This window comes from Symphalangus syndactylus, chromosome 24, assembly GCF_028878055.3.
Source record: "Symphalangus syndactylus isolate Jambi chromosome 24, NHGRI_mSymSyn1-v2.1_pri, whole genome shotgun sequence".
Taxonomy (NCBI): Eukaryota; Metazoa; Chordata; class Mammalia; order Primates; family Hylobatidae; genus Symphalangus; species Symphalangus syndactylus.
The window spans coordinates 56,422,751-56,446,409 of NC_072446.2; the positions used below are offsets into that span (position 1 = coordinate 56,422,751).

A 23,659-nucleotide genomic window follows, 5' to 3' on the forward strand; every position below is an offset into this window, starting at 1 on the left:
CATCCTGGGGGTGTTTCCAGTGTAGACTGAAGTTGGAGGAACACCAGTTAGAGTAAAAAGAACCAACACCTAACCTTGAGGACTCAAACTTTATCTTTTCTATTTCTTCTTAACAGTAGACACTTTCCTGCCTAAGGAAAAAGAATAAGAAAAAAGAATAAGACTTCTTTTTTCTTATTCTCCTCTTTCTGTTTCCCCTAATATCATGGTAACAAAATCATTTTTCTTCCGGTTTCCTTTAAGTAATACTAAGTTTCTCTATAGGACTCTGCAATGAGCACTTGAAATTCCTTTATTACATCTCTCCAACAGGAGAGATGTAATTTTTCTCAAATCACAAGACTCTAGCCTTGACAACGGATCTGTAAATACACAGTCCACATCTTCAGGTAACAGCAAAGAATCATTTGCTTATGTGGTTTGTTGCTATCTGAATGAAATACGGAGTTGCCCTGGCAGCCTGCGTGTCCAGCTCGATCAGTTCTGGGTTTAGATGCTGCACTCTGAGGGTAGTTGATTGCTTTGCCCAAAGACCAGGCTCGGGTGAGGGAGTTACTCAAAGCCCAAAGAAGCAAAACCTCTTTACTTATTCACACATCATTAACAACAATTACATTCATTTTATCTTTGATATATCCAGATACACTGAACAGAAGACAAGTGATTTCACACATAGTCCAGTTAGTGTCTGTGCGGAAAACAGGGAAAGAAGCCAACACCAGCAGAACTGCTGTTGGGAGTGTGTGGTTAAGTCTGTGCTCCCAGGAGATCCAAATCTGCTCCATTCCGTTCCACCACCTTGTCTTCATGAGCACAGTCATCTCCTTCTGGAATTCAGCAAAGTAGAGGGCTGTGTTCATTGATGCTGTTCCCTAACCATGTCTTTTGAAAAAAATTTTTTTTCAAAAATCATCCCAACATCCTGTAATGGCAGAAGAGTAGAGTGCACACAGTCAGTGTGGGTTTGTGCATAGAAGGATGAAGCTCGCTGGAAGGGGTATTAGAGAAGCCTGGGAAGAGTCCTTGGGTTCCAGGTGATCATACCCTTTTCACAGGTAATAACTGAGAATAAGAATATAGTTCATGTATGTCCTTAAATCTCCTAACAGAAGCATGTCTTCAGTTCCAGCATAACATTCTGAACCTCTCTGCTCTGCAGGGTGGGTTCCAACCCTCCCAATGATAAAGGGCCCCTGGAATTAGGGGAGCATGGTAGGTCCAGTTCCCTTCCTGTTTTAATCTGGGGACACTGGAGGACAAGGTTGAGAGCACATTTTAAGGGAACACTGACCTCCTGGCAAACCTCGTGATGGTTTGTAAACGCAAGATTTTCAGTGTCAGAAACTGCCGGCCACTGAAGTAACTGTCTGGTTCCTCAGGGAAAATCTCACGTCAACCGTCATGTTCATTTTATTTGTATAAAGATTTACAATAAAATAATCTACCGGTAGGAGCTTTGTCAAACAGGTGAGTAGACCCTTTAGTTGACCTATCCCTATTGTGTAGGTAAGAAAACTGAAACCTAGATAGATTGATTTCTCCAAGGTCATGAGAGCCAGTGAGGGCTGTATTAGTCACAGCTCTTTAGAGATACTGAACCAACAAAAGATATATATATATATCTAAAATGAAGGTTTGCTATGAGGGATTGGCTCACAGTACCATGGAGGCTGAGATGTCTCACGACCTTCCATCTACAAAGCCTGTGGTGTGGTGCAAGCTTAAGCCCGAAGGCCTGAGAACCAGAGAAGCCAATGGTGTATGTCCCAGTTTGAATCCAAAGGCCCAAGAACCTGAAGCATCGATGTCTGAGGACAGGAGAAGATTCATAGCCCAGCTGAAGCAGAAAGGGCAAATTCACCCTTCTTCTGCCTTTTTATTCTATTCGGGCCCTCAGTGAATTGAATCGTGCTCATCCACCGTGGGGAGGGTGATCTTCTAGGATTCAAACACTGATCTCCTCTGAAAAGCACTCTCGCAGACAGCCAGAAATACTTTCACCAGCCCTCTGGGCACACCTTAGCCCAGTCAAGTTGACACATAAAATTAACCATGATGGTAAAGGGGCAAGCAGAACTAGGAGTCAGATCTCCCATCTCCTATTTCAGTGTTCTTCCCAATTTTTCACCCCTTTTTTTTGGACAGCCCAGCTTGCCACACTAAAGATTATGAGTTTTTCCCCACAGATGACACAGAGCCACTGAGCAGTTGAACAAGGGATAGAAGCATTTGCAGGTGTTCTTTATGGAGACACCACTTGGATGGCCGTGAGGACTGGCTGGGGGTGGAGAGAAGCGGGGAGTAAGTGGTGGAGATGCACTGCATGGAAACACTGACCCGCAATGAACTGCAGCAGCTGCTGCGTCAGGCCAGCAATGCAGAAAGCCTCAGCTGAAGTGGGCTCTGGAGGAATGCAGTGGAGAGATTGTGGTAACCTGAAATCCACAGTACAATTAAGCCAAATGGGTATGCTGGGAGTTGAGGGAAAGGTCAGTTTAATCTAATTCCCAGTTTGTGGCTAAGATAGGAACGGGGACTGAAATATATAGAAAGGCAAGTCCTGGGGAAAACATCAAAAGTCTATTCAGGGACTGGGTGCAGTGGCTCATGCCTGTAAACCCAGCAGTTTGGGAGGCTGAAGTAGGCAGATCACTTGAGGTCAGGAGTTCGAGACCAGCCTGGCCAACATGGTGAAACCCTGTCTCTACTAAAATACAAAAATTAGCCAGGCATGGTGGTGCACACCTGTAGTCCCAGGTACTCGGGAGGCTGAGGCAGGAGAATCATTGGGACCCGGGAGGCAGAGCTTGCAGTGAGCCAAGATCACGCCACTGCACTCCAGCCTGGGCAACAGAGCGAGACTCTATCTCAAAAAAAAAAAAAAAGGAAGGATTCTATCTAGGGACATGTTGAGTTGGGGCATGGAGATGTCTAGTAGAGAGTTCTTTATCCACCACTGGACCTCAGGGAGGTGTCACTGCTAAGTGACATGTGTGGGTGTTGGCACAAAGGTGGCCATGGTAATGGGCTCTGTGGGAGGGCAGGGAGTCCTGGCAGAGCATACAGAGTGAGAAGGGGGAGAAGTGATATCCAAAGCTAGGGACGCCAATGAAGTGACAGAAGAGCCATGCTCAGGAGGGTCTCAAGAGAATAGTCATGGACTCTCACAGACCCAGATAACCCAAGTCTAAATGCCGGTTCTGACCAGCAATTGGTCAGGCTGGAGTTCTGGGTGATCAAAGTAGCTGAAAGTAATAAATCTGCCTCCAAGCAAAGACATGCATCACGCACTCGCCACCAGTGACCTCGAGTGAACTCCACATGGAGGAGCCGCACACCACCCCTGATGCTTAAAAGAGCACTAATGGGAGCTGAAATGGCCAGAGTGACTCACCACGATGAGCGCGATCACAGACAGCGTGTAGTAAATAGAATCCCTCAGTAGGCACCAGGAGGAAAGAGCCACAACCTGCAGGACAAGAGAAACCAGGTCAAACAGGATATAGACTGTACAAATGAGACGGTGGGACTCCTGCAGGCTGGGCCAGCTTGCTGTCTAGGCCTCCTGTCCTGCACCCAATCAATCTGCCAATCAATAGGAATTTATTCAAGTCTTTAGGCATATTAGTCTGGATCTTCTGAGAGGCAGACATGAAGATGGAATTAAACCTGCAACAATTTTGTTAGCGGGAAACAACTGGTGATAGAAAATGGGGCATCGGGGGAGCTGGGCATGCAGCCTGTCCAACTGTGATGTGGGTCTGACCCCTGCGGAGACAGGGATGGTTGGGTGCACTGTCTCAGCTGGCAGGCAAAGTTGCCTATCAGAGGAGTCTCATGTCCCCCAGGAACAGGCTTGCCTTGACATCCCTAACGTCAAGGGGATAGGAGGAGCAATCCTAACCTGTGCATTTGCCATGACTCTAGCGTCTGCTACAGTCTGTCCTGCCCCGTGGAGTGAGCAACATGTGCTGGGCTGCTGCCGTCCTTCAGAAGGGGTGTGGACAAGCCTGTCTCTGCCAGACCTTCTTCCCTCATCTCTATCATATGCCTGGCCTTGCTGGCATTTGACCTCGGTTTAATCAGAATCTTTGAAAGACTGATTTGCATACTGATCCAGGGGAAAATGTTCTTGGCATTTGGAGCTATCCCTTTTTAAAGAGATGCTGGCTCTGCTGAGATGAAGCTGATAGGCACATTGCTGGAGGCTAAAGCGGCCTTGCCCTACAAGAGGAGGGGGCTGCTAGATCCAAAGAAGGGCAGAGGAGCCAGGGCTAGAAGTGGTGGGGAGAGTTTGAGGAAAGGAGAAAAGCTGTGGGTGTCAGGTTGAGGCTTCTGTTCTGGAGAAAGAATCATTTCTCCCACGAAAGTTCTTCAAAGTCTCTTATTAAGGGATATTTAGTATTTTTCTCTGTTTACAGTGTAGGTCCACTTTGGCAGACCTTATAAATAGGTCTGGGAGAGTCCACACACCTCGTCCCAAGGGTTGTCACTGGCAAGTCCCTTTCTCTTCCCTAGAAGAGTATCGACTACCCCATGGCCACAGGATGTTTGCCTGGCTACCTTTGCCCTTGGCAAGTCCCTTTCTCTTCCCTAGAAGAGTATCGACTACCCCATGGCCACAGGATGTTTGCCTGGCTACCTTTGCCCTTGGTGTAGTAAGTGAAAAAAGACACAGCACAAGTCAACACTCTCAGCCGGGGCAATGACAGGCACATGATACACCAAACACAGTGGGAAAAAGGGATCCAGGGACATGCAATCCCTGAGCCTCTACCCTACCCAACTGCTGTGGAAGTCTATAAAGATCAGACCAAGTCAAACTAGAGGTTTTCTGGATTCAAATAACGTGAAAGGCATGACTTAAATAGGACCATAAATGAATAATGAGGCCAGTCTCTTTCCATTAACGCATTCCCCACTTCTTATATGAACACTTAGTTATTTCCTGTTGCTAATTTTGCCTTATTAGGTGAAGCATTTGCAGATCTAAGTCACACATGACAGGGTTGTCAAGAAGAGAACTCACATCAGAAAAATCATGTTAGAATAAATATATTCTTTACCCTTTTATCATTCTCTCTCAGTACTGTAAACTCTTAGAATCTGTGGTCATCACTCACCATTTATGCAATAGATTAATTGGACTAAATTGTTCATTTTCCAGCAGGTCATAAAAGGTTGTATTTGTTCACTTTATTATAATCAGACAAATGGGCTTAAAACATGTGGCAAATATCCATTTTGAATTTCTTTAACACATTACTTGGACTTTTAGTTAACGACGACAGATCGAGCACATACCATTACCGTTCTTGTTATACCGTAACAAGATAATACTAAAGGGTTTTTTCAAACAGGACATAAACCCACAATGCAAAAGAAATAGAAGAGCTGATCAGAACAACAAAATTTTCAAAGCTGGAAAGCAGAAGAATAATTGGGAATGTTCTAAAAGTTAGAATAAAGATAGGCCTGAAAACAGAACAATCAAAAGACTGTTTAAGAATTTAATCTCCAAACCTCCTTCCTTACTTCATACAGCCCTGTTAATGCTCATTCTTTACCTTAACAGAAAATAAGAGATCCAGCATTTGAAGAATTGAAGTTCCAGAAAACAGAGAACACAGAGGGAGGAAATGATGAAATAAATAATTCAGAAACCATTCCAGAAGTTAAGGACATGCATTTTCTTTTTTTTCTTTTCTTTTCTTTTTTTTTTTTTTTTTTTTTTTTTGAGACAGAGTCTCTCTCTGTCGCCCAGGCTGGAGTGCAGTGGTGTGATCTTGGCTCAATGCAAGCTCTACCTGCCAGGTTCACACCATTCTCCTGCCTCAGCCTCCTGAGTAGCTGGGACTACAGGTGCCCACCACCACGCCTGGCAAATTTTTTTGTATTTTTTAGTAGAGATGGGGTTAGCCAGGATGGTCTCGATCTCCTGATCTCGTGATCCGCCCGCCTCGGCCTCCCAAAGTGCTGGGATTACAGGCATGAGCCACGGCGCCTGGCCGGACATGCATTTTCATAGCAAAAGGGTCATCTGAGTTTATCTTAGTGAGTGCACAATAAACAAAACAAGACGTACATCAAAGCAGATAATCATAAATCTTCAGAACACTGGAACAAAGAACAGACCCTAGAAATTACCAGACAGAGGAAATCAGATATATATATATATACATACCAGAATGACATTTTGTACTCAACAAAGACATGGAAAGCTAGCAAAAAATGGAGTCATGCCTTCAAAATTCGAAAGGAAAACAATTGAAATTCTATGCCCAATCAAATTATTAATTAAAAATGAGAAAAGAGTAAAAATAAAATTTTAGTTGTCTCAAAAAATTTGCCTCCTATGTGTCCTTTCTGAAAAAGTTACTGGAGAATGTACTCCACCAAAATAAGGGAGTAAAGCACTTGTTACATATAATTATGTTACAATAAAACATAATACCAAGCAACCAGAATCTATGATGATAATTAAAGGGGATTTCTAGAATGACAGTGAAGGGAGAATTTAGAAGGATGATAAAAGGAAATTCCAAAATGAAACTTTTACATCAGGCATAGAGAACAACCTAGCCAGACTGGAGTGACTCAGAAGACTACAGAAAAAATGTTGCCAGAGGGACAAAATTGATGGAACAGTTGATAATTTTGAACCTACAGAAAGAAGATTAGAGAGCTCTAAGAATAGAACATAGAAAACTAAGCAAGCAAACAATAAAAAAGACAATTATAAGCCACAAGGTAAACACAGAACTGCACCCCAAAGAAGATGAACCATTGTGTATTAATGGTTCAACTATGAAGAGTGGTCATATAGTAATAACAAACTAAGCAGAATATTGTCTAACCAAACTTATAATTCTTTAGGGGAAGATGGGGGCTGGGTAGTGAGATGGGTGGGGCTAAAAGAGACGCAAACCCTCCTCTTCTATACTGTGAAATCAATGGAGAATGCCTGTAACTGAAAAAATCAAGTAGCTGCCATCTAAGCAGGTTATTTAGAGATGTTGAGCAAATATCAGGAACAGGCAAACTAATGGAAAGTAGTTGCCTTAGAAGAGTGGGGAAATGGTGATGGTGGGACTTGAAGATGGCTGTTTTCCATAATAAGCTTTCTAGAATGGGTTGCGTCTTTAAGCTCTGTGCCCATATAACTTTAATAAAAATAAAAATAGGAAAATATATCACAAAGTATCCACTTAGTTTTACTTCTGCAAGAAATATATCTTGCACTAGGTCTAGATGTCAAATGTGGGTGGATAGTGATATCCTTTCTCTTGTTTATAAATAGAATAGTTTTCAATGTCTGGATTGTAATCAAATTTCAGCCCCATATTCAGAGCCTACCTTAGCAAAATCTTTTTTTTTTTTTTTTTTTGCATAGAGGTGACGAACTGGAGCACAGGTAAGAAGGCATCAAACCAAAGAATTCTTTCCACACTCTAGAAGGAATTTAGAAAGGCATACATCCAAATAATTCACAATTCTGTGGTACTTACAGTGAGAGCTGTGATCATGAACTGATGCCCACCTCTGATTCACCTTTCTGACACCACCATTCACCACAAAAGCAATATTTATCTGCCCCTTCCTGCAAAGAAGAGGGTTTAGAAGGGTTCTGTATCCTTGCAGAGGCCCAACACCATTCCCAGAAACCTGGTCTTGATGAAGTTGAGTACTAAGCCAGGTTGGTAATACCAGCAGTGGCAAAGAGTTTGGGATTTGAATCCAGGAAGCCTGGGCCTTGGGTCCCTGTTCCCAGACACTATACTACAATGCTTCACTACAGGCAAAGGTGAAAAACAGGCACCCACTTGCGACTGCCTCCCATGGGGATTTTCCTTTCTCCCTCACTATAGCCATTAGAACAGGTATAATAGAAATTGTAGCCAAAAAAGAGAATGGTTGAAGGCTGAGAGACAAAAAAAAAAACAAAACAGTGACCACAGCTACATTTTAAAATTAACTGCTTTCAAGAGAATTGAGGTAAATGATCAAAGCAAAAAAAGAGTTACTATAAAAACTATAGATAGAATGTAGATATGGAAGGGATATATTCTAGATATGGATATATTCTAGGAGGGAGAGAATCAGTTAAATAAACACTGAAACTACCTGTCCATTTGGCCAGTTTAATTTACAAAAATAAAACACCACTACAGCTCATTGGTGGTTGAGTGTTTCACTGTTTCACAAACATGAATACCCTCGTCTTCTGGGCTCCATGTGGTTCCCTTTGCCTCTCAGTGAAGGACCACTTATCTTTAGATGAAGACTGGAAACCATATGACTCAGCCCTGAACACATTTCCTGGCAGAGGGGGCGTGTTAGCATCTCTGCATCAAATGGGTGGCCCTTTGCATCTGTTCGCAGGTGTTCCCCAAGCCACAGTAGGTTGATGAGAAGACAGGTCACCTTCTGTAGCCCTTTGCAAAATGATTGCAGGGAAGAAAGACAAATCACTCTGGCGAAGAGACCAGATTAGAGGTCCCAGTAGAAAACCAACAGTGAGTAATTCTGTCCTTGACCTCACTGATCAATAACATAGATGGTGCAGATTACAGAAGCCCATCCACTCCTCCACAGATTCAGCCAGAGGCTCTATTTTCCCCCTATAGCTCTAGGAATCCCACCCAGCTGGAATTTCATCTTGATATTTCTTTTTCTATTTATGGAGTGCATTCACACATTCTCTATTGAATATGCAGCTTCAGTTTCCTTCTTATAATTTCATTTAGTTTCAGAGTGGCATAATGCAAAAAATAATTCACACTTTCAAAACAACACATTCTCTTCCGGAATTCTGGCTCCCTCTAGGAGGTTAAAGTAATTATTCATGATAAAACCATATATTTTCTGTGTACAGATATGCATTGTGAATCTATATACAGCTATTTTTATATATGATAATATACATATAGTATATATGAAGATAGATTGTGTATCTGTAATATGATATAATATTTATGATAACTTTTCTTGACGAACAATATAACCTGACATTACAGGCACATTTAAAAAGGCACAAATATTCTCGATATGTGAGTACTTGCTTTAAAAAAAAAAAAACTGTTGAAGCAAACAAAACAACATAATAGTTACACAACATAAAACGTAAAACTGTTAGTGTCTGTGAAAATGTTGTTATTTCACACAAATTTCATGGAAAAGTATTTGAGAAATCATAACATGAGTTTTGTTCCAAGCTTTTGAGCTAACACAATTTCTACAGCCAATTCGCATCTCAGGAAACACAGCCACCTGATCTGCAGTGAGGATGGGGCTCTGGGGTGTCCCTGAAACCATCTGAGGACACCAAGTGGTGCTGAAGTTCAGACAGGCCTGATGTGGGTTTTTCCTCCCACAGGGCAGTCTCAGTGCTACTGTCTGCTCATGAAGTACACTTTTAAAAAACTTCTATGCTGGGAAAAATCACTGAAATACAAATGGCTCCTGTTTTCTAGAAGTTCACTGTCGAAAATGGACAGTAATAATTGGGCTATGTAAAAAGACAGTTACACGCTTTTGCAAAATACAGTGAACTGCTGCTTATTAATCTTCCCAACCAGGAACACAAAATAAATTCACATTTTTAATTTAATTTTTTAAAGAAAACTCATTTTGAGTTCTAGTTTTGTGTGAGAAAAACAAATGACAAACAAGCTTCTAGTGGAGACAGATTTAAATAAAAACAAGGCCACATCAGGACAGTGCAGACATAGAATAATCTCCTGAGTGCTCTTCATTGATCTTGCTGAACAATAACCACCGACGCTCATAATGACCTGGAGATGCCTCAGGACTCAGACATGCCTTCTCAATCATCCACAAAATTAGGTGCAGTTTTCATGTTAAGTGTAAGTTATTGCCTGCTAGGCCTTCAAAATTTGGTAGTTCAGAGTGTTCACCCACACTTCAAATTCACAGGGAGTCAGCTCTGCTGTAGGGAAGAAAATGCCGGACTTGAGGCCACAGGGCTGTTCCCTGCAGTGCCCCTGGCTCCCTTCGCCCACTTTGGGTACCAGGTGTAAGGACATCTGTATTCACTGCCAGGCATTGATGTGCCAGCACCTGGCACAGCATTTGGCAGTACTAGGTACTTGATACAAATTTGTTGAATAAATGTAGGGCATTTAGGGTAATTTAATTTAACCAAATATATTAGCTTGGATTCACCCAGAAACAGACCCAGATTTGAGTGCAAATAGTTTATCTGGGGAGGTGATTCTAGGATAATTGTTAGGAGAGTGGGGAAGTGAGGCAGGTGGTGGAGGGAAGATAATAACCAAGTCATGGCAGTGGGCAACTGGGACTCCATCCTAGTGGGGATCTCTGGGGGACCATGTGGATGGAACATGCCTCTGAGAGGAGAGGGAGCCGGGGTATTAATCCACCCACTTCCATCTGTCATTGTTTGAGAGCTGCACCTAGGAGTGTAAATTCTCTGGCACTTCCTACCCCAAGGGCAGAAAATGTGGGCTCTTGTGACCAAGAGGAGCCCCCAGACAAAGAAATGCAGGTTTTGGCTGTTGGCAGTCAGGCCAGTGGGAACTGAACTGGTAAGGGTGAGAAGCCACGGTTGGGGAATGAGCTCTGTCTAACCAAAAACATGGATTTACACAGTAATACAATATTCAGAGAAAGCATAAACACACACACACACACACACACACACACGTAGAGAGTTTTGTAATTTTTAAAGTACAACCCAATCACATTTGTATAAGACTCAAAAGCAGGCAACACTAATTCATGCCATTTTAGGTCAGGAGTAGCGTTCCCCTGGAGGTAAGGCTAGTGTCTGAAAGAGGCCATGAGGTGCTCTCAGAGGCCATGACTGTTCTCCCTCTTGATCAGGGTGCTGGTTACCAGGTGTGCCCACTTTGTGAAATGCCATGGAGCTGGATTAGGACAGGTGCACTTTCCTAAGTGTATGCGGTGCTTCAATAAAAACGCTATTCAAACAAAGCACAAATGCAATTACAATGTTAACTGTTATTGTTGTTAATATTACACATTAATTTTAATAGTAATTACTCCATCACAACGTGGGGTTGGCTTATTAGAAAAGTTGCCAGATAAAATACAGGAAGCCCAGTGAAATCAGAATTTCAAGAAAACACCAAGTCATTTTTTAATACAAATAAAAATTATCTTGGATATTTGAGATAAGCATATCTCAAATATCACATGAGACATACAGTATACTAAAAATAGTATAGTTGCTTATCTAAAATTAAAATTTAATGTGATATATTGTATTTTTGTTTGATAAATCTAGTAACCATACTTATTAGATTTTGGGTGTTCATTAAAATAACTATTTTGACTTTCTTTGGATAAGCACAAGATTGGAAGTTTAGTGATTTTGGACTAAATATTTTTAGAACAAAGGGCAAGTTGAACATGTTCTATGTTACCTATTTATCTTATGCTGGATATTTATCGTTTTTTGAGACAGGGCTTTACTCTCGTTGCCCAGGCTGGAGTGCAGTGGTGCAATCTTGGCTCACTGCAGCCTCGACTTCCCAAGCTCAGGTGATCCTCCCATCTCAGTCTCCCAGGTAGCTGAGACTACAGGCACATGACACCACGCTGGGCTGATTTTTTGTATTTTTAGTAGAGATGGAGTTTTTGCATGTTTCCCAGGCTGATCTGGAACTCCTGGGCTCAAGCAATCCATCTGTTTTGGCCTCTCACAGTGCTGGGATTACGGGGGTGAGCCACTGTGCTCGGCCGTAGCCCCTATTTTATTTTGGTTGTTTGGCCTGATTAGAATTTTTTCTTTGTTTCTTGTTAGTTGAAATAGTTGCTAAAGTGTACATTGCATTTTTTTTAGGAGGGATGTCCACAACATCAAGACTTTTGGTTTCTCTTGGAAAAATCTGAAGACCAGGCAACTTGTGTCACTGTGGAGCCGCTCAGCGGTGCCCTCTATAGATAGGATGTGCGTTCATCTGCTTGCATGGGTCGCCCACCTCTTCATTGCCCCCAACTCCTAAGGCCAAGAGTAAGATGCCATATGCTACTCTCTTTCTGCTAGGATTGCCCTTAGACCCAACCACTCCACTTATTTATTCTATATAGCTGAGCCTTGCGGGAATATGCATTTGTGATCCTTGATCTAAAATAATTATATTAATTAGCATCAACAATGCTGAACACAATCAGTTGCCATCTCTTCAACATTTGACAGGGTGCTCTGGGGTTCTTAAACATTTTCTGTGCTATGCGCCCCCTGACACTCTGTGGATCCCTTTGCAGAATAGTGTGTTAAAAGGCATACAATAAATAATAGAATTACTAGGACACTGATTTATTGAAATCGAGTCATCAAAACATTGAAAAATAGAGATTCATTAATATATGTGCTTCCTTATTAACAAGAGCCAGTAAATTTCTTTATTATAAGAAGAGTTAGTCATTCACTCCGAAGTAGTGATGAATGAGAAGAGCTCCGAGATAACTGCGGTGACTGTAATCCAGCACGCAATTGCTCACATTTCCATCGAAGACAACATCACAGATACAGCTCATGTGGCTGTGGTTGTTGCCTCATGTATAATAAGACCAAATGCTAGATAAAAGTGCTTAGTGAAAAGAAAGATGTATTTTTTTTCTCATTCATGCTCACCCACCCCCTAATCTACTTTTCAGAGATGGAAGCCCTGAGGTTCTACTTCTTTTTAGTTCCTGGCATTTGGTCATCCAATTGTCCTCTGGAGAAGGGGGCAGGAAGAAATGGGCTCTCAGCCCATTCTGGCTGTGTTGGTAAGAATTCAGGTGGAAGAGGTTAAACTAATGGCAAAAACACTGTTTGGGGTTATCTGTAGATTTTGATTAAGAGTGCTGTTTGTTTAATTCATTATCATAGAGAGAAACTTGGCCATATTTACAATTTTGCAGGAAGAATTAAAGTGACTCACAATATTCATTGTGTTATCTCAGACTGATGAGTGCAGAACTGGAGTCATTTCTGTGAGGACTGAACAGACACTTTCCCCACAGCTAAGTGTGCCTCCTGCTGTTTATCCCAAAAGACATGGGGATAGTGGTATCAGCATCGCCCAGGAGCTGGTTAGAAAAGCAACTTTCAGGCCTCCCTCCAGACCTGCTGCATCAGAACCTGCATGCTACCGAGGTGCCCAGGTGACTCACAGGCTTATTGTAGTGTGAGTCCTGCTGGCTTAGAGGACAGAGAATTCAGGGTCTGAGTCACACCCATGAAACTGGAAATGCAAAGAGTGAGAGGCTGGGGAGGAGGTCCATGGCCCTCCCTGTGAGAAGTGGGATCTGGACGCGATGCAGCAGGCACAGAGAGTCATCTGGGACCTTTGGGACACCTTGTGACTCTGTGCACGGGCTGAAGCTGCAAGTTAGAAGCACCACTTGCATGGGGCTTCATACTTCATCTATTTTGAGCAGCAACCCTGTTTAAGATGCTGGGGGAAATCATCCTTTTGTACAATGGATAGAACCATGTTAGAAAATTCCTGCTCCCCCCAAGCTCTCCTATTCCTTCCACAGTATAAAGAATTCCAAAGTAGAGTGGTGCTGAATTTATTTTAAAATGTACACCTGTCAGATTAGTAGCTAGATGTATGTAGGGAGCAAATATTTCCTTGTTTTATGAATTACAAAACCTAAGAGCAATCTTTAGCTTGAGGAATCCTTTTGGTGTCCTGACCTGAATACACCAGACCTGAATACACCATCATGGTACTTGGTCTCCAAAATCGTGTGGAGTTCACTCAGCATTACATTTGAAGTGCTGACAAAAATGAAAGTGAATACATACCAGGTGAGTTCAGAAATCAGACAGTTAAGACTGTGCATTGGAGTTTAAGCTTTTAGAAGTAAGACCCTGCCTAAAATTATATACATTACTACACTAGCATTTGATGTCTATAATATTATCAGAATGCAGAAGCTGATATTTTTCATGGAGTTAGGAGAGCCAGTAATAGAATCACAGGGGACAGATGCTCCATTTCTCTCTCATCTCTCTAAAAATTAAAATGCTAAAACAAAGAGGATAGAACGGCAGAAGAGCCAGCTATTTTTCAATGTGCGGGCTTGGACATGGACTTAGAAATTTCTGGTTCACATCGCGAAGGATCAAAGGTGTTCTGGTTTCGTCAACTAACAATGAAGAAGAAAAGTTGATTGTGCTTTTAAAATTAAGATTTCTACCTGGTGTTTGTCAATGAAGGGGACTTTCACAATATCAGGAGCTAATCTGGCTTAAAATGGAGCATGCATTTAAAAATGTGGGTGACCCCTCCCAACCCCCCAAATAAAACCCTTCTGCATATTTGGTGTCAGCTCTAGGTTGGAAGAGAAGCACCTGTCCCCCTCAGGTGCAGATGCCGGCCACCCTCTTCTCTTAGGGGTGAACGGTGATATTTTTATACTCAAGGATACTGATTGCTATGACTGTGTGGCTCATCTGGCCCCAGTTGATCTTCAGACAATCTATTTTAAGTAATTTCTGTGACTCAGGGTGGGGAAAGCAGGTGACACTCATGAATCAATTCTGCAGCCAGGGCAAATTGAACACAAGGACATTTCTTTAATGTGTGCTTGGAAGATATTTCCCCCCTGCATTAAAGAAATTGAGAATTAAAACAAAGTACCACATCAATAACACATCTAGGTTTGATCTGTGTTGGACAATAAAGAAGAGAGCTGAGAGAATTGGGTGACTAAGGCAGCCAATAAGTCAACCAGCCAACAAAGAACCCTTCCTTAAGGAGCTGAATATTTTTTAGTCAAAAACATAGGGGGAAGTTATGTTATCAAAGTATTTTTGTGGATTTTCAGCTTGCAAATGAAGACCATCTCAGCAGAGTGTAGTTAGCACCTTAGCTGTTCACAGGATCAGAAAGGTAATCAATTTGCAGCCTAGGAAGTACAGTGATAAAAGTATGTGCTTATATTGTGCAGAGAAGGCTGAGACAAGGCAGAATGGGTTCCATGTGCAGCCTCACCTCCTTCCTTTATTTTCCTCCACATTTTAGGGTGTGTGTGGGGCCTGGAAGCCTGAGCTACTCTTCACCTTCACCCTTCAGGTACTGTGTGATCAAGAGTGCTGCCTATGCACTTCCTTATTTCAGTTTTCCACCTGGAATGATAATATTTATCCATAACAGATGCTCAGCAATGTGTAAGAATCCATGCAAAAACGTATAAGATCCTAAGATTTCGGAATGAAAGGATTACTGTGCATATACACATAAGGAACAGCGAACATTTGCAAATAGCTATAACACCTTATCTCATTCCTAGGGAAGAAAAGACCCCTCTGAATGATATGCGGCTGTCAGGAACCTCTTGTTTTCCAGGTGGTCATGGCCTGTGCTGAAGCCTCTCCCTGCAAGAGCCAACATTTAACAATTGGTTCTTTTTTTTTTTTTTTTTTTTTTTTGAGACGGAGTCTCGCTCTGTCGCCCAGGCTGGAGTGCAGTGGCGCAATCTCGGCTCACTGCAAGCTCCGCCTCCCGGGTTCACGCCATTCTCCTGCCTCAGCCTCTCCGAGTAGCTGGGACTACAGGCGCCCGCCACCACGCCCGGCTAATTTTTTGTATTTTTAGTAGAGACGGGGTTTCACCGTGGTCTCGATCTCCTGACCTCGTGATCCGCCCGCCTTGGCCTCCCAAAGTGCTGGGATTACAAGCGTGAGCCACCGCGCCCAGCCTGGTTCTTAAGTGTCAAACACTGTGCTCAGCACTTTACATGCCTTTTTTTTTCTTATAAACTTTTAATATTCCCATTTCACAGATGAGAAAACTAAGGCTTAGTGAGGTTCATAGTTTGAAAGTGATAGGATTACATTTTGAGCCAGGTCTGAATTACTGCAGAGTGCACATGGTTAGTCCCTTGTTGAGGTAAGACCCTAACTTACATCATTGTAAGAATGACCTGGGTGTCTTTGATAAGTACAGATTCCCAGGCCCTCCTACCCCAGACCTTCCGAATCAAACTCTTTCAGGGAGGCCCTGGTTTTCAACTTTGGCTGTACATTGGAATCACCTAGAAGCTTTATGAAATACTCATGCCTGGGTGCCACCCCTAGAGATTCTGATTTAGCTGAGCTGTGCTGTGGCCCAGCCATTGGGGTTTTTAAAATACCCCCAAGTAATTCTAACATGAGATAGGGACTGAGACCACTGCTCCCTCCTGCTACACCCTGTGAGGCTAATAGACGTGAGACAATAAAAAATGAGGAATACCCTAGCACTCCCCAGTCCCATACAACAATGAAGAAAGCCCCATCTATGTGGATGAGATTTCAAGAGGTCACAGCACATTTTGTACATGCTTCAAGATTATCTGAGAGTCCACACACCAGCAGCGCTGCTATCCATCACTCTGCTTACAAAGCAGATCTGTTTTAATATCCCTTTTATATTTATAATAAAAATTTACTTTGAGAGTCCCATCAGCATAAAACAAGATGTGTGGAATTGCTGGGTTTAATTTTATAGCTGGGAAGACTCAGAGGCTTGAGGCTGAAATCATCTGAAGGTTTGTTTGCCAGAATGACGGGTGGCTGACACTAACTGTGGACAGGGATGTCAGATGGGTATATGGGCTGAACTTGCGGCCAGGGCTTCCTTGCAGTAGGGCAGCCTCAGGGTAGTCAGACAACTTAAATAGGGGCTCAGGCTCCAAATGCAAGTGTCCCAAGAGAACAGGCAGGAGCCATATAGTCTTTTATGGTGTGGCCTTAAAGGTCAGATAGTCTCACTTTGTATCTTATGCACGAGACTGGTAAAATCTAATTACTGGACTTTAAAAACTGAATAGAAGTACTGGCAAGAAAATTTAAATATGTTTTCCTTCAAATGAAGCAAACACCTAACATAATAAAATATTTAAGTCAAATTTCCTAAGGGTGCATTTGGTTGCAAAAATCCTGCAAACATACAAATTATATCTCCAATCTTAGGAGACAAAAGGGTCATGAATTGAGTTTTCACCAATTTCTTCCTATTTCTATCTGATTTTAACTTAAAAGTTCAGTGATAATTGTAGGTTTTGTATGACATAAAAATAAAAATATATATATATTTTCTGAAACAGATTCTCGCTGTGTCACCTAGGCTGGAGTGTAGTGGCATGATCTCGGCTCACTGCAACCTTCGCCTCCTGGGTTGAAGTGATTCTCCTGCCTCAGACTCCCGAGTAGCTAGGATTACAGGCACCCGCCACCACACCTGGTTAATTTTTGTATTTCCAGTAGAAATGGGGTTTCACCATGTTGGGCAGGCTGGTCTTGAACTCCTGACCTCAAGTAATCTGCCCTCCTTGGCCTCCCAAAGTGCTAGGATTACAGGTTGACAAAAAATGTTTTTATTTAAAAAATGATATTGACAATTACAGTTAAAAAAATCAAGCAGGACAACTGAGTATAAAATAAAAGTAAAAAAATCTCTGGCCCCTCCTTGCCTCCCCCAGCCTTCCTCACCAGGGGTCAGCATTCTTAAAATTTCTCCTTTTCCTTATTTCAGGTGTCAGTAAACTAACCCTTAATAATTTGCTTCTACTTCTGTATCTTGTTTTTATTGATGCCTTGTTAGGAAAGATAAAAAAAATGACACAGTTGTGCCTGCATTACTGCTACTACTTGTCTGGCCTTGAGCAAGCTATTAATTATGTCTCTGTGCCTCAGTTTCCTCATCTTCAAAAATAGGGATAATAATAGCACCCCCTCAAGGTCTTTATGAGGATCAAATGCACTGACATATGTAACAGGTTTAGAACACTGCCTGGCATGTAATAAAGTCTGTATGATAAGTGACAGCTACTCTCATTGCTTCTCCTCTCCCTCACTCCACTCCTCCTTTCTTGGGTATTTGAAAATGAGTTCCTCAAGTGGGTATCTTAAGGACTTTATTCCCATATTCAATAAAATTAAATTGTACATATTATGAAATTAAATAATACTTAAGGGTTGATAACGAAAAACAACTGTTCCCTGTCTCATCCTTCCTATGTCCCAGCAGTATACACTTTTATTTATTTTCATTTTAGAGTCTTTTAGTTCTTATTTATATAATGCCAAATAAAATAATCATAATAGGCCTTTATAGATTTATCTACTTTTGGTATCATCTGTTGAATCCCACTATGAAAAATGAGCCATCATCCACAGCTAACTAACACAGGAACAGAAAACCAAACACTGCATGTTCTCACTCCTAAGTGGGAGGTGAACAGTGAGAACACATGGACACAGGGAGGGGAACATCATATACCAGGGTCTGTCGGGGGGGTGGGGGATGAGGGGAAGGAACTTAGAAGACGGGTCTATAGATGCAGCAAACCACCACAGCACACTTATACCTATGTAACAAACCTGCACGTTCTGCACATGTAAATAAAAAAAAAAGAAAAATGAAGGTTTAGCTAATTTGTATTATGCCCTACATTCTCTTATACTCCTAATCTATTTGATAGTTATAATTATTAGGGCTGCTATCTTTGAAGCTTTCCCCTCTGTGTCACATACCATTAGCTTTTGGGAGTATCTCTCAATTCCATATTAGGTAGAACAAAAATGTTCACATTCTTATCTTCTAGCCACCTCCTCACTCCATCTTCCGCTCTTAATCTTTTCTTAGATGTAACTTGATTCTTATATTGTCAGCACTGATAACATTTACATTCCAATCCATCATCCTCTTTCAGTTGTCTATGCCTTATCTAAGGATTCCTTTAAATGTGGATTAAACAATAAATAGCAGTTATATTATTACTACTAGTAAGCGAATATTGCTCACTGTGGAGCCAAATAGTGTGCTAGGAACATAATATTTTTGTATGGATTCAACGTGCTGGCCTACTCCCTATTCAAAAGATTATGTTCTTATGTTAGGATAAAACAGAACCTGTTATCTGAAACATCATCTTTAAAAAAATATTCCGTATGTCTCTCAAGTCTCTATTTTGGTCATCACCATATCAGTTCCACTATTTTGGTCCTTTTCATTATATTTCACATTTTGGAAGCCACACTTAAAAATTTTAAGAACAATTTTTTTTTTTTTTTTGAGACAGAGTCTCGCTCTGTTGCCCAGGCTGGAGTGCAGTGGCACGATCTTGGCTCACTGCAACCTTCGCCTCCTGGGTTCAAGCAATTCACCTGCCTCAGCCTCCCAAAAAGCTAGGATTACAGGCATGCACCGCCACGTCTGGCTAATTTTTGTATTTTTTTAGTAGAGATGGGGTTTTGCCATGTTGGCCAGGCGGATCTTGAATTCCTGACCTCAGGTGATCCACCACCTTGGCTTCCCAAAGTGCTGGGATTTTACAGGTGTGAGCCACCGAGCCAGGCCAACAATTTCTTTTTTATTGCTTACTCCTTCTGCCGTCTTCTTCTTCTTCTTTTTTTTAAATAGCGGCTTGTTCTTGTTTTATGGCTTCAATATCCCTGTGAAGCTCTCCGAGAATACTAATTAAAACTTTTAAGAAGTTGATTTTTATTACTGGAATTATCTTCGGTTACTTTGTAGACAGCTGCTCTGTTTACCCATTTTGGTCCTTCCTTTGGGAAGGATCCTTAGATGCCTGGTAGCCTGAGGAAGCAGCCTCATACATATGGATTAGTGGCTAGGATGAGTGACGTGGCAGCTAGCATGAATGTTCTTTGCAGGTGTATAGGTCTATTTGCCCAAATTCCTCCAAACAGGAAGGCTGATTGCTGGCTCTGTGGAGGTAAATAGGATGTGTAGACTGGCAAGCTTCACTGTAGGGTGTGTGGTCAGTGTGGTAGGCTCAAAAGCCAAAATAAAAGAGAGAATGTAATACTTAAGTGTGCTTGGCTCCTGGTTAGACCCCTGCAATATTGAACCTTGTGAAAGTTGAAAGACACCCCTTTTTTCTCTCTCAGTTACAAACCTCCCTAGACATATCTTCTTTTGCCTTAAAGAGCATCTTTCTGGTACTGTCTTGGGAAAGCCATTAGTCTATTAATAGTGATGAGCAAGGACCAACTGATCCATTTGCTCAATGGATGGAGGTTTTCAAATACGGCACACATTCTTTGACACTCCTCTCATCAAGAGTTGGGGATCTATGTATCCTCCTCTTGAATAAAGGTGGACTTGTGGCTTTTTGACCAATAGAGCATGACAGAAGTGGTGTTACATCACTCTTGAGGCTAGATCATAAAAGGCCTTGGGAGAGCTTGCTTGCTTTCTCTTTCTTTCTTTCTTTCTTTCTTCTTTCTTTCTTTCTTTCTTTCTTTCTTTCTTTCTTTCTTTCTTTCTTTCTTCTTTCTTTCTTTCTTTCTTTCCTTTCTTTCTCTCTCTCTCTCTCTCTCTCTCTCTCTTTCTTTCTTTCTTTCTTTCTTCTTTCTTCCTTTTTTTGAGATGGAGTCTTGCTCTGTCACCCAGGCTGGAGTGCAGTGGCACAATCTCGGCTCACTGCAAGCTCTGCCTCCCAGGTTCACGCCATTCTCCTGCCTCAGCCTCCCAAGTAGCTGGGACTACAGGTGCCCGCCACCACACCTGGTAATTTTTTATATTTTTCGTAGAGACGGGGTTTCACTGTGTTAGCCAGGATGGTCCCGATCTCCTGACCTCATGATCCACCCACCTCGGCCTCCCAAAGTGCTGGGATTACAGGCGTGAGCCACCGTACCCGGCCTGATCTTTCTTATTTTCTGGAACATTCACTCTCAGAGCCCTAAGCTGCCATGAAAGTAATCTGACAACCTGAGGCTGCCATGATGTAAGGAGGCCCAAGCCACATAGAGTGAACATACAAAGGTGCTCCAGGTGATAGTCCTAGATGAGCTCAGTCTTCAAGTCACCCCAATCCAGGTGCCAAACACGTGAGTGAAGAATCTTCCAGATGATTCCTGCCCCAGTCATTCACGTCACCTCCAGCTATTCCAGTATTTCCAGTGGAACAGACACAAGCCACCCCTGCTATGATTTGTCCAAATTCTTGGACCACAGGGTCACTGAGAAGAATTATGTGGTGATTGTTTTACATAACTAAGTTTGGGGTTGCTAGTTACACAGCAATAGATACCTGATGCACAAAGATTTGTTTAATTAATTAATTACCCTGATTACTCCTTCTTCATCAACCTACTCACACACCAAATCTTCTGATTCTGTGCTTTAAGCTCAGAGAGACCCTCTAGGATTCACGTCCCTCGTCCCCACACCAGCTTTTTCCTGTGTGTGTTTTAGTTTAAGGATTTCCATACTCTGGATCAATAGAACCACATCTTATTTCTGTTCTCTAGAAATTCATTAAAAATTCTAGACTACTCTTGCTATGCATTCTTGGTATCTGGGCAATGATAGGACTCATCCCTCCCCTTTGTGTATCAGGCTGTTATTTCAACGAGCTTGTAGTTGGGGGAGGTAAGTGTCTGTTCTGAGAACCAGCAGTGAGATTCTTCACAGAAAGAGATAGATCCTCTACTCAAGTTGGGTACATTTTACCGCCATCAGTGAGTTAGAAATAGGCTGTGTCTATGACATAACATGCACAAATATGAAAAATGTAGTCAAATATCTTTTTCCTAAACATACGCACTGTGAAGATAATTAAATTTCTTCTATCTTGGTTGGATGGTGTTTTATTTGTTGATTGGTTTTTAAATAAAATTTTTGCGGTATCATTTATAAGCAATAAAATTTATCCATATAAGACGTTGTATACCCCTGCAACCATCACCTCAGTCAAGACATAGAACATTTCTACCACACAGAAAAGTGTCCCCCAGTGGCTTCCAGTCAATCACCTCATCTATCCCCACCCAGCTAACCACAGATTGGATTTCTATCACTGTAGATTAGTTTTCACTGTTCTAGAACTTCATATAAGTGGAATCATACTGTATACTTTTGTGCTTGCTTTCCTCACTCAGCATATTTTTGAGCTTCATTTAAGTTTTGTGTATCAATAATTTTCTCTTTTTTATTGTTGAGCACTGTTAGATTTGTTCATTGATTTCCCTATTGATAGATATTTGGGATGTTACTGGTTTTGAGGTATTATTATTAAAGCTGATATGAACATTTTGGGACAAGCCTTTTGATGAACACTGTAGGAGTGCTTTGGATCTATATATTTTAAAGCCCTTTGTTTCCTCCTTAAATGAACTAGAGTCTCCCCCAGCAGAATTTCTGGTGGCAGCTGGGCAACTAGCATCTGTAAACGAGAAGATGCTGGCTCCCAGGAATGGGAGAGAACGAGCTAATCATATCAAAAGTGGTCTGTGAAAATCAAAGCCAGCATTACTGCACTGGAAAAGTTGACTCAGGCATGCTTTGATAATAAGCATTTCAAAGAGATAGGCAGCTTCCCTTTAAATAGCACATAAACACCACTACCATGGAGCACAAGCTGAAAATGCTTCCCCTTTGACTGGCGATGTCTCAGTATTTAGGAATGGCCATGCCTATAAAAATAAATGCTGAGTAGGGAACTTGAAAAGAAACTGAAGGCACAAGAAGTTTTTTTTCTTATAAACATGTGAACTATTTTATGGCAGATATAGAAAGAGGTGGGAGGGAGTGTTGGACAACTTCCTTTACAAACAGTAACAGCAGCAGCATTTTATTGAATATTTATGAATGCCAGGCATCATTCTAGGGACTTTCCTCTGCATGCTTTAATTAATGTAATTCTCACACAACTCCTTAACAAGGGTGCTTGTTATGGGGGGAATTGTGCCTTTCCCCCAGCCCAGTTCATAAGTTGTGGTCCTAACCCTCAGTACCTCAGAATGTGACTGTATTTGGAGACAGAGTCTTTAAAGAGGGAACTAACTTAAAATGAGGTCATTAGGTGGACCCTAATCCAATACGACTGGCATTCTTATAAGAATGAATTTGGACAAAGATATGTACAAGGTGAAGACCATGTGAAGACACAGGGAGAAGACAGCCATCTACAATGCAAGGAGGAAGGCTTCAGAAGAAGTAAACCCTGCCAATACATTAAACTTGAACTTCCAGCTTTTAGAAATGTGAAAAAATAAATTTTCATTATTTAAACCACCCAGTTTGTGGTATTTTGTTATGCCAGCCCTGGCTAAGAATATGCTACATAAGGTTGTCTCCATTTTACAGATGTGGAAAGCCAAGGATCACAGTAAATTGGTGAATCTGCATATGCCCAGGAATGGAGCCAGCTGAATGACTCAAAAGTCCATGATTACGTGCATTTTATTAAAAAACTATTTTTCTCAAGTAGTCAAAATAAAATGGAAGGTTGTCCGTATCTTGTAGGAGCTTACAACTCGCTGTGAAGGCAAATTTCTGCATAGGAGGCAAAGTCTACATGGTCCAGTTCTTGAATTCAAACAGCCCTAAGAGTTGGAGGACCAGGGCTAGCATTGTTTAAAAGACTCGCTAGGACGGGTTGCCTAGAGCCTTTCAGCATGCCAGAGCTGTTGTCAGGGACACCTATCCTGCAGCAGAGTTGTTCTTTTTCCCTTGTGTTGAGCTCAGTGGTGGTGTAAACAATCTGTTTGATGGTCTCCTATAAAAACAGGGTGCCTAGTATGACTAGTTGAATATCCTAATCCCTGGAATCTGATGATATGTTAGCTTACATTGTAAATGAGACTTTGCAGAAGTGAGTAAGGATATTGGGACAGAGAGGTTAGCCTGGATTATCT

The 23,659-nt window shown here is 41.8% G+C and overlaps 1 protein-coding gene across 4 annotated transcripts in view; it reads right to left on the minus strand.

Moving 5' to 3' along the window:
- Positions 1 to 23,659, minus strand: part of SLC24A3 (solute carrier family 24 member 3) — a 600,086-nt gene that overhangs the window by 63,664 nt on the left and 512,763 nt on the right. For all 4 annotated transcript variants that reach the window (XM_063634165.1, XM_063634166.1, XM_055265457.2 and 1 more), the window contains one exon: positions 3,395 to 3,469. In XM_063634165.1, coding sequence (XP_063490235.1) covers positions 3,395 to 3,469 — 75 coding nt within the window. The remainder of the gene's footprint in view (positions 1 to 3,394; positions 3,470 to 23,659) is intronic.